This window comes from Orcinus orca, chromosome 14 (genome assembly GCF_937001465.1).
Source record: "Orcinus orca chromosome 14, mOrcOrc1.1, whole genome shotgun sequence".
NCBI lineage: Eukaryota > Metazoa > Chordata > Mammalia > Artiodactyla > Delphinidae > Orcinus > Orcinus orca.
The window spans coordinates 79,257,357-79,274,949 of NC_064572.1; the positions used below are offsets into that span (position 1 = coordinate 79,257,357).

General features: G+C 39.5%; 1 protein-coding gene across 3 annotated transcripts in view; it reads left to right on the forward strand.

The window, feature by feature from the left end:
- INPP5F (inositol polyphosphate-5-phosphatase F) overlaps nt 1-17,593 on the forward strand; it is a 92,726-nt gene that overhangs the window by 41,151 nt on the left and 33,982 nt on the right. For all 3 annotated transcript variants that reach the window (XM_004265768.4, XM_049697467.1, XM_049697466.1), the window contains exon 4: nt 17,453-17,581. In XM_004265768.4, coding sequence (XP_004265816.1) covers nt 17,453-17,581 — 129 coding nt within the window. The remainder of the gene's footprint in view (nt 1-17,452; nt 17,582-17,593) is intronic.

Below are 17,593 nucleotides of genomic sequence, written 5' to 3' on the forward strand. Positions count from 1 at the left end.
TGTGTTGGTGTTTTTTATGTTTTTTTCCCTGTAATTCATTTCTAATCTCATAGCGTTGTGGTCAGAAAAGATGCTTGATATGATTTTAGTTTTCTTGAATTTACCGTGGCTTGATTTGTGACCCAAGATGTGATCTATCCTGGAGGATGTTCTGTGTGCAGTTGAGAAGAAAGTGTAATCTGCTGTTTTTGGATGGAAGGTTCTATAAATATCAATTAAATCTGTCTGGTCTGTTGTGTCTTTTAAAGCTTGTGTTTCCATATTAATTTTCTGTTTGGATGATCTGTCCATTGGTGTAAGTGAGGTGTTAAAGTACCCCATTATTATTGTGTTACTGTCGATTTCCTCTTTTAGAGCTGTTAGCAGTTGCCTTATGTATTGAGGTGCTCCTATGTTGGGTGCATATATATTTATAATTGTTATATCTTCTTGGATTGATCCCTTGATGATTAAGTAGTGTCCTTCCTTGTCTCTTGTAATTCTTTATTTTAAAGTCTATTTTATCTGATATGAGTACTGCTACTCCAGCTTTCTTTTGATTTTCATTTGCATGGAATATCTTTTTCCATCCCCTCACTTTCAGTCTGTATGTGTCCCTAGGTCTGAAGTGGGTCTCTTGTAGACAGCATATAGATGGGTCTTGTTTTTGTATCCATTCAGCCAGTCTATGTCTTTTGGTTGGAGCATTTAATCCATTCACGTTTAAGGTAATTATTGATATGAATGTTCCTATGACCATTTTCTTAATTGTTTTGGGTTTGTTTTTGTAGGTCCTTTTCTTCTCTTCTGCTTCCCACTTAGAGAAGTTCCTTTACCACTTGTTGTAGAGCTGGTTTGGTGGTGCTGAATTCTTTTAGCTTTTGCTTGTCTGTAAAGCTTTTGATTTCTCCATTGAATCTGAATGAGATCCTTGCTGGGTAGAGTAATCTTGGTTGTAGGTTCTTCCCTTTCATCACTTTAAGTATATCATGACACTGCCTTCTGGCTTGTAGAGTTTCTGCTGAGAAATCAGCTGTTAACCTTATGGGAGTTCCCTTGTATGTTATGTGTCGTTTTTCCCTTGCTGCTTTCAATAATTTTTCTTTGTCGTTAATTTTTGCCAGTTTGATTACTATGTGTCTCGGCGGGTTTCTCCTTGGGTTTATCCTGTATGGGACTCTCTGCACTTCCTGGACTTGGGTGGCTATTTCCTTTCCCATGTTAGGGAAGTTTTCAACTATAATCTCTTCAAATATTTTCTCGGGTCCTTTCTCTCTCTCTTCTTCTGGGACCCCTATAATGCGAATGTTGTTGCGTTTAATGTTGTCCCAGAGGTCTCTTAGGCTGTCTTCATTTCTTTTCATTCTTTTTTCTTTATTCTGTTCCGCAGCAGTGAATTCCACCATTCTGTCTTGCAGGTCACTTATCCGTTCTTCTGCCTCAGTTACTCTGCTATTGACTCCTTCTAGTGTAGTTTTCATTTCAGATATTGTATTGTTCATCTCTGTTTGTTTGTTCTTTAATTCTTCTAGGTCTTTGTTAAACATCTCTTGCATCTTCTCGATCTTTGCCTCCATTCTTTTTCCGAGGTCCTGTATCATCTTCACTATCATTATTCTGAATTCTTTTTTCTGGAAGGTTGCCTATCTCCACTTCATTTAGTTGTTTTTCTGGGGTTTTATCTTTTTCCTTCATCTGGTACGTAGCCCTCTGCCTTTTCATCTTGTCTGTCTTTCTGTGAATGTGGTTTTTGTTCCACAGGCTGCAGGATTGTAGTTCTTCTTGCTTCTGCTGTCTGCCCTCTGGTGGATGAGGCTATCTGAGAGGCTTGTGCAGGTTTCCTGATGGGAGGGACTCTTTTTTCTTTTTTTTGAAGAAAGAAAAACCACTGATCTTGTAAGACTTTTTCATTTTCCAAGAGGAAATCAAGCCTTCAAATACAGTGACTTAGGGCCAAGATAATGAGATTGCCCAGGACCAATGTTTGTCTCCACACTGTGCCTGCCACCGCCTGGCTGAAGTAACCCATGAAAGCATTTGTATCATGCCTGCTGTCAGTGTGGGGATGTGGCATCTAGGGATGTCATCACTCTGTCATAGTCCTAGCCTATTCTGGTCACTGTGTGATGTGCCAGACAGGCCCTGAGGGTTAAATGGATTCTCATATTTAATCCTTTGGACTATCCTGTAAAGTAGGCACTGTTACAGTCCATGTTGTACAGGTGAAGAAAGAAGGCTTGGAGAGGAGGTAATCACACCTGGACTCAGGCCGTCTGGTCCTGTATCACTCTGCTGACCTTGCCTCCCTGTTACCTGAATAGCAGGTAACAGGTAACATAGTTCCCACTACCCCACAGCTCAAATATGTGTTTTTCTAAGGTGAGTTGTTAGGAAGAAAGTTTGGGGACAGGGTTAAATTGTTTAAAAAAATAAGTACAGAGATACCTCAGAGACATTGTGGGTTTAATTCCAGACCACTGCAATAAAGCAAATATCATAATAACATGATTCACATGAATCTTTTTGTTTCTCAAGCATATAAAAGTTATGTTTATACTGTGGTCTATTAAGTGTGCAAGGACATTATGCCTAAAAAATAATGTACATACCTTAATTTTAAAATACCATTGCTAAAAAAATGCTAACCACCATCTCAGTTTTCGGTGAGTCAATATTTTTGCAATAACATCAAAGGTCACTGATCACAGATCACTATAACAAATATAATAATGATGAGAAAGTTTGAAATTGTGAAAATTAACAAAATGTGGCACAGAGACATGAATTAAGCAAATGCTGTTGGAAAATCCTGCCAATAGACTTGTTTGATGTAAGGTTGCCACAAACCTTTAATTTGTTAAAAAAAAAAAAACACGAAAAAAAAATATCTGCGAAGCACGGTAAAATGGGTATGCCTGTGACAGTATAGTTATTTTTATGCTGGAAGTTTGACAATCTAATTTTAAGAAACAAGCATTAAAATGAACTTAGGAGGACATTGATATTCTATTTGTTGCAAGTATCAAAAAGAGATTAGAGTACTTCTTATTTCCTTTAATTGGTACTAGAGATGGAATACTAATACTATTGCTGATCTGAGACAAGTACCTTAGGTGGCAATTGGGCCTATTAAAAACAGGTATTGGCAGGTTTTGTTTGCATTTTATTTTAGTGAAGAACAGCCAGACTAAAAAAATTGTGTCAGTTTGCTAAGCTAATAAACTTGTGTCCTTTGGATGACTGCTGACAAATTGAAAGGTCAGTGTGGCTTCTTGTCACCAGCCTTTGCCTTGAGGGCGAGCACCCCTTGGGCAGCATGCTGGTTTGAGCATTAAGCCTGGGGGCCCTGACAGTTAGAGTTAGAGCAAGAAACAGCTTATGCAGAACCTTGGTCACCTGCTAGTCATCAGTTTGTACATCTAGTACTCCCAACCCTGGGGAAATGAGCTGTCCTCATCGGAGAACTGGAGCTGGACTTTTCAGGGAGGTTTTCTTATGCCCTTTGTGACCACCAATACGTAACATTTGAGATTAGTAGCTGACTATTGTGTAAATGGCAGGGGTGGAGGGGGAGGAATCTTTAGGAAATAATATTTAATGGAATTTTAAGACAGAAAAATGTGAATATGATGAAAGCTTTTAAAATGTCTTTATTCTGAAGATCTTTCCTTTTCTCTCTTGATACTCTTAAGTGAATGAGATTATCTTCAAATACAGGTGAAAATGAGATATGCCCCCACATAGCTGAGTATTTTTACAGCACAGTTGAACAGTCTGAGCTATGGCATTTGCCAGGGTACTAAAAGTTAAGAGTTGGAAATATGTAATGACCCTTGCTAATTAAGGGTAACCGTGATTATAGATAAAGTATTTCGATCCCATTTTAGTGATAGTTTGGCATGCCTTTCTCTCAAGAGAATAGAATTTTAGAAATTTGCATTTAAGCCTTTTTTCCCTTTCCTTTAATCCTATTTTATGGTAATGGAGCTTTACAGTGAACAATAGGAGGAAGGGAAAGAACAGCTATGTTGAAAATCACAAACTGTTTGCTTATTTTCTGACACATTAATTTAAATCTTTGGTATCTTTAATTCAATTTCCGTATAACTCCAGTTAAAAGGTGCATTTAGAAGCATGGTAATTTTTTTTTAACATCTTTATTGGAGTATAATTGCTTTACAATGGTGTGTTAGTTTCTGCTTTATAACAAAGTGAATCAGTTATACATATACATATGTTCCCATATCTCTTCCCTCTTGCGTCTCCCTCCCTATCCCACCCCCCCAGGTGGTCACAATTAACCGAGCTGATCTCCCTGTGCTATGCGGCTGCTTCCCACTAGCTATCTATTTTACGTTTGGTAGTGTATATATGTCCATGCCACTCTCTCACTTTGTCCCAGCTTACCCTTCCCCCTCCCCGTGTCCTCAAGTCCATTCTGTACGTCTGTGTCTTTATTTCTGTCCTGCCCCTAGGTTCTTGAGAACAATTTTTTTGTTTTTAGATTCCATATATATGTGTTAGCATACAGTATTTGTTTTTCTCTTTCTGACTTACTTCATTTTGTATGACAGACTCTAAGTCCATCCACCTCACTACAAATAACTCAGTTTCGTTTCTTTTTATGGCTGAGTAATAGTCCATTGTATGTATGTGCCACATCTTCTTTATCCATTCATCTGTCAGTGGACACTTAGGTTGCTTCCATGTCCTGGCTATTGTAAATAGAGCTGCAATGAACATTGTGGTACATGACTCTTTTTTTAAATTTTATTTACTTTTTTATACAGCAGGTCCTTATTAGTCATCAATTTTATACACATCAGTGTATACATGTCAACCCCAATCTCCCAATTCATCACACCACCAGCCCCACCCCGCCGCTGCTTTCCCCCCTTGGTGTCCATACGTTTGTTCTCTACATCTGTGTCTCAATTTCTGCCCTGCAAACCGGTTCATTTGTATGACTTTTCTAGGTTCCACATATATGCTTTACTATACGATATTTGTTTTTCTCTTTCTGACTTACTTCGCTCTGTATGACAGTCTCTAGATTCATCTATGTCTCTACAAATGACCCAATTTCATTCCGTTTTATGGCTGAGTAATATTCCATTGTACATATGTACCACATCTTCTTTATCGATTCATCTGTCGATGGGCATTTAGGTTGCTTCTGTGACCTGGCTATTGTAAATAGTTCTGCAGTGAACATTGGGGTGCATGTGTCTTTTTAAATTATGGTTTTCTTTGGGTATATGCCCAGTAGTGGGATTGCTGGATGATATGGTAATTCTATTTTTAGTTTCTTAAGGAACCTCCATACTGTTCTCCAGAGTGGCTGTATCAATTTACATTCCCACCAACAGTGCAAGAGGGTTCCCTTTTCTCCACACCCTCTCCAGCATTTATTGTTTGTAGATTTTCTGATGATGCCCATTCTAACTGGTGTGAGGTGATACCTCATTGTAGTTTTGATTTGCATTTCTCTAATAATTAGTGATGTTGAGAATCTTTTCATGTGCTTCTTGGCCATCTGTGTGTCTTCTTTGGAGAAATGTCTATTTAGGTCTTCTGCCCATTTTTGGATTGGGTTGTTTGTTTTTTTAATATTGAGCTGCATGAACTGTTTATATATTTTGGAGATTAATCCTTTGTCTATTGATTTGTTTGCAAATATTTTCTCCCATTCTGAGGGTTGTCTTCATTTTGTTTGTAGTTTCCTTTGCTTGGCAAAAGCTTTTAAGTTTCATTAGGTCCCATTTGTTTTTGTTTTTATTTCCATTACTCTAGGAGGTGGATCAGAAAAGATCTTGCTGTGATTTATGTCAAAGAGTGTTCTTCCTATGTTTTCCTCTAAGAGTTTTATAGTGTCCGGTCTTACATTTAGGTCTCTAATCCATTTTGAGTTTATTTTTGTGTATGGTGTTAGGGAGTGTTCTAATTTCATTCTTTTACATGTAGCTGTCCAGTTTTCCCAGCACCACTTATTGAAGAGACTGTCTTTTCTCCATTGTATCTCCTTGCCTCCTTTGTCATAGATTAGTTGACCATAGGTGCATGGGTTTGTCTCTGGACTTTCTTTCCTGTTGCATTTATCTGTATTTCTGTTTTTGTGCCAGTACCATATTGTCTTGATTACTGTAGCTTTGTAGTATAGCCTGAAGTCAGGGAGTCTGATTCCTCCAGCTCTGTTTTTATCTCTCAAGACTGCTTTGGCTATTCAGGGTCTTTTGTGTCTCCATACAAATTTTAAGATTTTTTTGTTCTAGTTCTATAAAAAATGCCATTGGTAATTTGATAGGGATTGCATTGAATTGTAGATTGCTTTGGGTAATATAGTCATTTTCACAATATTGATTCTTCCAATCCAAGAACATGGTATATCTCTCCATCTGTTTGTATCATCTTTAATTTCTTTCATCAGTGTCTTATAGTTTTCTGCATACAGGTCTTTTGTCTCTGTAGGTAGGTTTATTCCTAGGTATTTTATTCTTTTTGTTGCAGTGGTAAATGGGAGTGTTTCCTTAATTTCTCTTAAGATTTTTCATCATTAGTGTATAGGAATGCAAGAGATTTCTGTGCATTAATTTTGTATCCTGCTACTTTACCAAATTCATTGATTACTTCTAGTAGTTTTCTGGTAGCAACTTTAGGATTCTCTGTGTATAGTATCATGTCATCTGCAAACAGTGACAGCTTTACTTCTTCTTTTCTGATTTGGATTCCTTTTATTTCTTTTTCTTCTCTGATTGCTGTGGCTAAAACTTCCAAAACTATGTTGAATAATAGTGGTGAGAGTGGACAACCTTGTCTTGTTCCTGATCTTAGTGAAAATGGTTTCAGTTTTCACCATTGAGAACGATGTTCGCTGTGGGCTTGTCATATATGGCCTTTATTATGTTGAGGTAGGTTCCCTCTATGCCTACTTTCTGGAGGTTTTTTTTTTTTATCATAAATGTGTATTGAATTTTGTCAAAAGCTTTTTCTGCATCTATTGAGATTATCATATGGTTTCTCCTTCAGTTTGTTAATATGGTGTATCAAATTGATTTGCATATATTGAAGAATCCTTGCATTCCTGGGATAAACCCCACTTGGTCACGGTGTATGATCCTTTTAATGTGCTGTTGGATTCTGTTGCTAGTGTTTTGTTGAGGATTTTTGCATCTGTTTTCATCAGTGATATTGGCCTGTAGTTTTCTTTCTTTGTGACATCTTTGTCTGGTTTTGGTATCAGGGTGATGGTGGCCTTGTAGAATGAGTTTGGGAGTGTTCCTCCCTCTGCTGTATTTTGGAAGAGTTTGAGAAGGATCGGTGTTAGCTCTTCTGTAAATGTTTGATAGAATTCGCCTGTTAAGCCATCTGGTCCTGGACTTTTGTTTGTTGGAAGATTTTTAATCACAGTCTCAATTTCAGTGCTTGTGATTGGTCTGTTTATATTTTCTGTTTCTTCCTGGTTCAGTTTCAGGAGGTTGTGCTTTTCTAAGAATTTATCCATTTCTTCCAGGTTGTCCGTTTTACTGGCATATAGTTGCTTGTAGTAATCTCTCATGATCCTTTATATTTCTGCAGGGTCAGTTGTTACTTCTCCTTTTTCATTTCTAATTCTATTGATTTGAGTCTTCTCCCTTTTTTTCTTGATGAGTCTGGCTAATGGTTTATCCATTTTGTTTATCTTCTCAAAGAACCAGCTTTTAGTTTTATTGATCTTTGCTATTGTTTTCTTTGTTTCTATTTCACTTATTTCTGTTCTGATCTTTATGATTTCTTCCTTCTGCTAACTTTGGTTTTTTTGTTTTTCTTTCTATGATTGCTTTAGGTGTAAGTTAGGTTGTTTATCTGAGATGTTCTTGTTTCCTTTTTTTTTAATCTTTTCAATGTCTGTTTATTGTGTAGTGATATACTTTTATTTTTTTTATTTTTATTTTTTAACATCTGTATTGGGGTATAATTGCTTTACAATGGTGTGTTAGTTTCTGCTTTATAACAAAGTGAATCAGTTATACATATATATATGTTCCCATATCTCTCCCCTCTTGCATCTCCCTCCCTCCCACCCTCCCTAGAGATGTTCTTGTTTCTTGAGGTAGGATTGTATTGCTATAAACTTCCCTCTTAGAACTGCTTTTGCTGCATCCCATAGGATTTGGATTGTCGTGTTTTCATTGTCATTTGTTTCTGGGTATTTTTTGACTTCCTTTTTGATTTCCTCAGTGATCTCTTGGTTATTTAGTAGTGTATTGTTTAGCCTCCATATGTTTGTATTTTTTACAGATTTTTTCCTATAATTGGTATCTAGTGTGATAGCGTTGTGGTCAGAAAAGATACATGATACGATTTCAATTTTCTTAAATTTACCAAGGCTTGGTTTGTGATCCAAGATATGATCTATCCTGGAGAATGTTCCATGAGCACTTGAGAAGAAAGTGTATTCTGTTGTTTTTGGATGGAATGTCCTATAAATATCAATTAAGTCCATCTTGTTTAATGTGTCATTCAAGGCTTGTGCTTCCTTATTTATTTTCATTTTGGATGATCTGTCCATTGGTGAAAGTGGGGTGCTAAAGTCCCCTACTATTTTTGTGTTACTGTCGATTTCCCCTTTTATGGCTGTTAGCATTTTTCTTATGTATTGAGGTGCTCCTATGTTGGGTGCATAAATATTTACAATTGTTATATCTTCTTCTTGGATTGATCCCTTGGTCATTATGTAGTGTCCTTCTTTGTCTCTTGTTATAGTCTTTATTTTAAAGTTTGTTTTCTCTGATATGAAGATTGCTACTCCAGCTTTCTTTTGATTTCCATTTGCATGGAATATCTTTTTCCATCCCCTCACTTTCATTCTGTATGTGTCCCTAGGTCTGAAGTGGGTCTCTTATAGACAGCATATAGATGGGTCTTGTTTTTGTATCCATTCAGCCAGTCTGTGTCTTTTGGTTGGAGCATTTAATCCATTTACATTTAAGGTAATTATCGAGATGTATGTTCCTATTACCATTTTTTAAATTGTTTTGGGTTTGTCATTGTAGGTCTTTTCCTTGTGTTTCCTCCCTAGGGAGGTTCCTTTAGCATTTGTTGTAAAGCTGGTTTGGTGCTGCTGAATTCTCTTAGCTTTTCCTCATCTGTAAAGGTTTTAATTTCTTCATCAAATCTGAATGAGATCCTTCCTGGGTAGAGTAATCTTGGTTGTAGGTTATTCCCTTTCATCACTTTAAGTATGTCCTGCTACTCCCTTCTGGCTTGCAGAGTTTCTGCTGAAAGATCAGCTGTTAACCTTATGGGGATTCCCTTGTATGTTATTTGTTGTGTTTCCCTTGCTGCTTTTAATATTTTTTCTTTGTGTTTAATTTTTGATAGTTTGATTAATATGTGTCTTGGCATTTTTCTCCTTGGATCTATCCTGTATGGGACTCTCTGTGCTTGCTGGATTTCATTGATTCTTTCCTTTCCCATATCAGGGAACTTTCAACTATAATCTCTTCAAATATTTTTCAGTCCCTTTCTTTTTCTCCTCTTCTTCTGGGACCCCTATAGTGCGAATTTTGGTGCATTTAATGTTGTCCCAGAGGTCTCTACGACTGTCCTCAATTCTTTTCATTCTTTTTTCTTTATTCTGCTCTGCAGTAGTTATTTCCACTATTTTATCTTCCAGATGACTTATCCATTCTTCTGCCTCAGTTATTCTGCTATTGATTCTTTCTAGCGAATTTTTAATTTCATTCATTGTGTTGTTCATCATTGTTTGTTTGCTGTTTAGTTCTTCTGGGTCCTTGTTAAACGTTTCTTGTATTTTCTCCCTTCTGTTTCCAAGATTTTGGATTGTCTTTACTATCATTACTCTGAATTCTTTTTCAGGTAGAGTGCCTATTTCCTCTTTGTTTGGTCTGGTGGGTTTTTACCTTGCTCCTTCATCTGCTGTGTGTTTTCTCTGTCTTCTCATTTTGCTTAACTTACTGTGTCTGGGGTCTGCTTTTCACAGGCTGCAGGTTCATAGTTCCCGCTGTTTTGGTGTCTGCCCTCAGTGGCTAAGGTTGGTTCAGTGGGCTCTGTAGGCTTCCTGGTGGAGTGGACTAGTGCCTGTGTTCTGGTGGAGGAGGCTGGATCTTGTCTTTCTGGTGGGCAAGACCACGTCCAGTGGTGTGTTTTGGGGTGTCTGTGACCTTATTATGATTTTAGGCAGCCTCTCTGCTAATGGGTGGGGTTGTGTTCCTGTCTTGTTAGTTGTTTGGCATAGGGTGTCCAGTACTGTAGCTTGCTGGTCGTTGAGTGGAGCTGGGTCTTAGTATTGAGATGGAGATCTCTGGGAGAGCTTTCACCGTTTGATATTACATGGAGCCAGGAGGTCTCTGGTGGACCAGTGTCTTGAACTCAGCTCTCCCACCTCAGAGTCACAGGCCTGACACCTGGCCGGAGCACCAAGACCCTGTCAGCCACACGATTCTTTTGGCAAGTCTGAGGTCTTCTGCCAGTGTTCAGTAGGTGTTCTATAGGAAGTGTTCCACATGTAGTTGTATTTCTGATATATTTGTGGAGAGGAAGGTGATCTCCACATCTTACTCCTCCACCATCTTGAAGGTCCCCCCAGCCCCCCAATTGACTTTTTGCTTTAGTTATATGGCTTGTTTGCCAGTTTTAAAAATAATTTTCATAGTATACAGTTTACTCATTTAAAGCACATAATTTCAGTGGTTTTTAGTGTATTCACAGTTTTTTAACTGTCATCATCACCACAATTAATGTTAGAACATTTTCATCGCTCTAAAAATAACCCTGCACTCATTAGTAGTCACTCATTTCCCCCCAAACCCCAGGCAAATCCTAGGCAACCATTAATCTACTTTCTTTCTCTGTAAATTTGCCTATTCTGAATATTTCTGATAAATGGAATCATAAAATATGTGGCCTTTTGTGACTGGCTTCTTTTATTTAGCACCATGTTTTCAAGGTTCATGCTTGTTGTAGCATGTGTCAACACTTAATTCCTTTTTATTCCATTGTATACCACATTTTATTTATCCATTCATCAGTTGATGGACATTTAGGTTGTTTTCACTTTGGGGCTGTTATGAGTAATACTGCTGTGAACATTGTGTACAAGTTTTTGGGTGGACATTTGTTTTCGTTTCTCTTGGGAGAAAGAGAAATTCCATACCTAGGAATGGAATTGCTGGGTCATATAGTAACTGTGTCTAACCTCTTGAGGACCTGCCAGACTGTTTTTCAAAGCAATGTGCCATTAAAGGAAAAAAAAAAAAAAGATCTAGGGACTTCCCTGGCAGTCTAGTTAGTGGTTAAGGCTCTGCACTTCCACTGCAGTGGGTGCGGGTTTGATCCCTGGTCGGGGAACTAAGATCCCACATGCCATGCAGCATGGCCAAAAAAAAAAAAGATCTATACAAGGGTATGAAGAATCTGTGGGTTTCAAATAAATGAGAACATAGATGTTCTTTCTTTTGAAAAAACATCCTTTAAAGTTTTATAGGCTTATGTTCCATATCTGCATATCTTATTTGCTGTATCTCGTTGCCTTAATAGATAACTGTATCATTTTCCATATTTGGTTTCCCATTAGACATCTGTTTAAAATTTTAGCTCCAGATGGACATAGATAGCTACCAACCTTTAAAGTAAAATCATTTAGTTTCCTTTTCCTATACAGCAGCAACAACATCAGCCCTTAATCTTGGTTGTGAAATGTAAGTTGCTAGAGTAGTAGAAAAACTAGGGGAGCACTGTGGCGCTTGCAGTGGTGCTTTTCTTTTTGAGATGGTGTGTATCGATGTTGTGAGAAGTGCCTAAGCACATATTACACAGGACTGGCTGGGCCTCTGGAAAAGGGAAGGTGATCCTACTGTCCACACTGTATGTTGTAATCCCTAGAGCTCTGTCTAAACAAAACATCTTAAGACTGGAAGGGATCCCAAGAAGTAGTTTTCTGTATTCCTGTTTCTGGGTAGGCCTGAATTTAACCTATTTTAAAAGATAGTGGTCTATACTTTCTTTTCTAAAGTTAACTTTATATATGGAAGATTTTTAAATATTCATTGAAAATGTTTTATGTTTAAAGTATTTTAAATTTCTATTTAGAAAAGTCAGTTTTAAGAGACAGAGACAGACTTCTGGATAAGATGGTGTGGTGACTTTGTGCTTTATAATGCAGATCACAATCCTTATCTGAAATCTTTGAGGCTGTATTTGTTTTAGAATTCAGGTTTGGGGGGCTTTCTAAAAGGTTATTCCATGTACTTGATATATGCGCAGTGAGTCTGGGACATTACCCTACAATTTTACACATTCAAACTTCTTAAAGAATCATATGAATATTCATTCTAAGGAAGGTAAATGATGACTATAAATTGCCTCATATCAGTTCAGGGATTATTTTGTCATTAGATGAGCTTGTAGCAAACTTTTAAAAACTTTCAGGTTTCAGAGTTTTTTGGATTTTGGAGTTAAGGGATATTGGGCCTATACCAACTCTGTTTCAAGCCCAGGAAGAGGATAGATTAAAAAAAAAAGAGGGCTTCCCTGGTGGCGCAGTGGTTGAGAGTCTGCCTGCCGATGCAGGGGACACGGGTTCGTGCCCTGGTCTGGGAAGATCCCACATGCCGCAGAGCGGCTGGGCCCGTGAGGCATGGCTGCTGAGCCTGCGCTTCCGGAGCCTGTGCTCCGCAACGGGAGAGGCCACAACAGTGAGAGGCCCACGTACCGCCAAAAAAAAAAAAAAGAGAGAAAAGAAAAGAAAAACAAGACATTCCCAGGCCTAGAGGGAAACCGCATCTTATCTTCATGGACCATAAACGGAATAGTGGGTGAGACAGAGGCCTTCTAGTTTCTGCATCCATAAGCAGGCAGTGGTGGGTGGAGATTTGGTCCCTACACATTAAAGGGAACTAAAAGGGCTATATTGGAGATGGGTGTCTGGAGCCATGTTCAGTACTTTAAGCCTGGTGCTGGAGTGGGACCCCCCAGTTCGTGAAAGGAGGCTCTTAGGTTATCTGTTCTAAGTGGGATAATTGTGCCGAAAAGAATTCTCTTGTCTGTTAAGCCAGTAGCACCTCCCTTGAGAAACTCTGGTCTTGGCAAAAGATAAGGATCTGAATTAACACAATAACAATCAGCATGAAGTAGTTGGGGTTGATAGGAGAGACTTCAGCAGGTAGAATAATGGAAGATGACTCCAAGGTTTCTTGCTTAAGTAATCCAGTGGGTGATGTAGTCATTGCCTGAGTTACGGCATACCAGAGAAGGAACAAGATTTGCTAAACAGACGTTGGTCAGGTTTGGAGATGCTGAATTTGAGAGACTAGTGTCTCATTAGTGGGGAGATGTATTTTGGGGTCATGAGCTCAGAGCAAAAGAGTAGAGTTAGAAATGTAGAGTTCAACATAGTGGTAGTTAAAAATGAGGAAAGAGGATGAAATTTTCTTGGCAGAGCATGAAGAATGGGAAGAGAACTAAGGGTGGAACATTGGGAGCCACCATTATCTTTAGAGATAGAGATGCCAACAAAGAAGACAGAGAAGGAACAGTTGGAGGTGGGGGAAGAGCCCAGAGAGACGGGTGTCATAGGGGCCAGGTGACAAGATGGCAGAGAGTGATCATTAATGCCACATTCTTAGACACACATAAGGTTTGTCCTTTTCAGAGCGAGGGGGTCCTTGTTTCACTCTGCCTGAGCAGTTTCATTGGCCTTCACTCTTTGACCTACTCCAACCAGACTATAGTCCTCACAGTTCCAGTGACTGTGACACTGTACCCTGCTCACTCATGGAGATTTCAGGGTTGAGGGATGGATTTAGAGAAAAGATTCTGGTAAACTTGAACAATGTTAAAAGGTGGTAGGAAAGGGACTATTAGAGAGAGAGGTTGGAACAGAGGAGAGAGGGGGTGAATGATGGGGCAAGGTACTATTAGAGAGAGAGGTTGGAACAGAGGAGAGAGGGGGTGAATGATGGGGCAAGGTCCTGATCCTAGAGGAGACACAGCCTTGCAGAGAAAAACAACTCCCGTCCTTCTAGACTGAGGAGAGTGGGTGCAGACTAGGTGTGCTGCTGCAAGATTACTTTAGAATAGCTAGATATTTAGAATCATCTTTGATATATTCCTGGGGGAAAGTCTTGCTGGCTTGAATGCTCTTAAGGAATAACTGTGTCTGACAGAGGCATAATATCCTGTTTGAATATTAAAATTGCAACAATCTATAACTAGGTTTAAGGCATGTTTTCAGATCTTTTAAAGAAGGTGTTATTAATATGACTAGATGATTACTAACAAACACTCTGCATAAAAATCACTAGCCGGCAATTGCTCAGTGCCGCAAGCAGCAGCAGCAGCAGGGGGCTAACGGGAGAGCTCCTTTGCTGCCCCAATAATTCCGTACTAACCAAGGCTGGAGGGGTATGAGGTGTATTCATGGAAGAAGGGAAGTGATGGTTTTCTAGGACTACTTTTATGCCCCATGTGTGAATCTGGAGGTTACCACTTACATTTGTAGCGTCAGAGCCCATCCATTCATTTAACAAAGGTTTTTTGAGACCTCCTGTATCAGGTACTGCTAAGGCCCTGGAGATATATGAGTCAGTAAAACAAGGATCTCTGCTATTATGGAACTTACATCATGGTGGGGGTGCGGCAGACAGTAAACATCAACATAATTATATTATGTCATATGTTGGAAAGTAGTGAACGCTATGGGAAATAAAAGTTGAGTGCAGTAAGGGTGGTGGGTGGAGTGCCCAGGATTGGAGATTATGGTAAGATATCTGAGGAGAGGATGTCTGGGCCGAGAGAACAGCCAGAACACAGGCCCTGAGGTGGCAGTAGTCCTGGCTTGTTGAGGAACAGCAAGGAGGCTGTGACATGGGTGGAGTGGAGCAAGCAAGGGGAGGAGAGCCACAGGAGATGAAGGCAGAGGAGAGAAGATGAGGGTCTAGTTTTGAACATGTTGCGTGTGAGGCACCTGATGGAAATCCAAGTGGAAACGTTGGGATTTGTGATTCTAGAATTTTGGGAAAGAGTGGGGTTGGAAATGTACCGCTGGGAGGGAAGGGTTGGCATGTAGATGGTATTTAAAGCCATGAGACTGGATGAAATCGCTGAGGGAGTGAATGCAGATAGAGAAGGGGGTCAAGGACTGAACCTTGAGGTGCCAAGACATTAAGAAGTCAAATGGTCAGGAAAGAACCAGTAAAAGAGGAAAAGAGTGACCACTGGAAGCCAAGTAAGACAGTGTATCAGAGAAGATGAGGGAGAGATGAACTGTGTCAAATGCTACTGAGCAGTTAAGATAAGGACCAGGAATCCACCACTGCATTTAGCCAAGTAGAGACCATTGGTCACACTGAAGATAAGGTTTCGGTGGAGTGGTGGGGGCCAAAGCCAAGTTGGAGTGGGCTGGAGAGAGAATGGGAGGAGAGGGATTGGAGGCAGTGAGGAGTACAAAGAAGTAGGACCCTAGCTGGCACAGGAGGAGTGTTAGAGGAGAGAAATACCAGTGTGTTTCTGTGCTGGTGGGAATGATCAGGCAGAAAGAGGGGAGAGGAGAGAATTGCTGGAGCAACGTCCATATGCGTGATTCTTGCTCCTTCCCCATTATCGCAAGATCTGGTTAGTTTTGCTTACTTGAAGGGAAATTAAGTTAACTTGGTTTTGGCCGGATGACTGTAGATTTTTTTTACTTCACCTTTGGTTCCCTTGTCTTCACTGGTAGGCCAGGAGGAGTGTAAAGTTTCAATCATGTTTTGAAACCCATGTGAATAGAGTGTTTGGTAGCCATAGCTTTGAAAAGACATAAAACCCGTAAGATTGCAGTACATCCGAATTCTTCATTCAGTTATCAGTCTCCACTTCCAATTTGATAAAACAGGAACAGCCCCCTTCCTTTTTTAAAAAAATTAATTAATTTACTTATTTATTTTTGGCTGCATTGCGTTTTCGTTGTGGTGTGCGGGCTTCTCATTGCGGTGGCTTCTCTTGTTGCGGAGCATGGGCTCTAGGTGTATGGGCTTCAGTAGTTGTGGCATTCAGGCTCAGTAGTTGTGGCGCACGGGCTTAGTTGCTCCATAGCACATGGGATCCTCTGGGACCAGGGCTCGAATGCGTGTCCCCTGCATTGGCAGGAGGATTCCCAACCACTGTGCCACCAGGGAAGTCCACCCCCTAACTTTTTAAAAAAATTTATAATCAAAACTCGAACCAGGGGACTTCCCTGGTGGTCCAGTGGTTAAGAATCTGTCTTGCAATACAGAGAACGCCAGTTCGATCCCTGGTCGGGGAACTAAGATCCCACATGCCGTGGGGCAACTGAGCCCGGGCGCCACAGCTAGAGAGCCCGTACGCCACAACTACCGAACCCACGTGCTCTGCAGCCCACGCGCCTGCCACAACTAATGAGCCCGTGCTCTCTGGAGCCCGAGCACCGTAATAAAAAAGATACTGTGTGCCACAACTAAGACCCCAATGCAGCCAAAAACTAAATAAATAAATAAATATTTTTAAAAACCCCACAGTCTTGAATTAGTTTTTTCTCCTCATTAAGTTTTTTTATCCTGTTTATAATCTAGTAATAGTTATTTTGTAAGTAAGACACTACTAATGATAACCATTTAGTAACTGTTAGCTCTTAACAGGTGTCTACCACTTAGCATAGCAGTAAAACCAGTGTATTGAAAAAATGGAATTAGTCTGCATATGGTTAATAGAATCCTTGTGTCCCTTTCAGAATATTTGCTTTGTGTGTTGAGCCACATGAAATTATATGTAAAACGCTTGACTTTAACCAGGTAGTCCTCTGTAGAACCTCTGTGCCCTTCTCTTGTCTTAACACCTTCCCATCCTCTTCATCACCTTTGTTGGTTGGACTGCATATTTCCTGCAGCCCCTACTTTCTGCTTCAAACTTAATCTCTGGACCCAAAGAGTGTGTTTTTATGCTGATTTCATTAGTGTGTGTGACGATAGGAGGCGAGAGAGTGGTTGAAACGTCCAGCTTTTAACATTCTCAATAGAGCAGACTCTTGGCAACTTCTCACCCAAAACACTCAATTAACTAGCATGAATATTTAGCATATATTGCTCTAAAGAAGTGTGACTAGAGCATAGCATATGTGTATTTTGCACTATTTTTAATCTTTGATGCCAATTTTTAAAGCGTTAATGAATCCCAACCAGAGCATTTTATTCTTCAGTTATATTACATAAGAACTTACTATCATCCTAACCTGAATTTTCTACCCCTAAATCCTAAGTATATCCTGCCCTGTATTCTTTGCTTATCCTCTACTGTAGCTTTCTAATCCTTGAAACCACAGCTGTGTTTTCTAATATCAGTTGTCTGCTGGGTCATTTTACCTGCTCTTGATGTTTTAACCACAGTGCTTGAGGAATAGTGACACTTCTGCACTCACACTTGAACATTAAGCAAGCAGATATTAGTAATAATGAATTCTCTTTCTCCTCCTATTATTTAGCTCTGTAAGAAGCATCATTTTGGAATTAACAAACCAGAGAAGATTATACCATCTCCTGATGACTCAAAGTTTCTACTGAAGACCTTTACGCATATTAAATCCAATGTGTCTGCTCCTAATAAAAAGAAAGTAAGAGTTTAA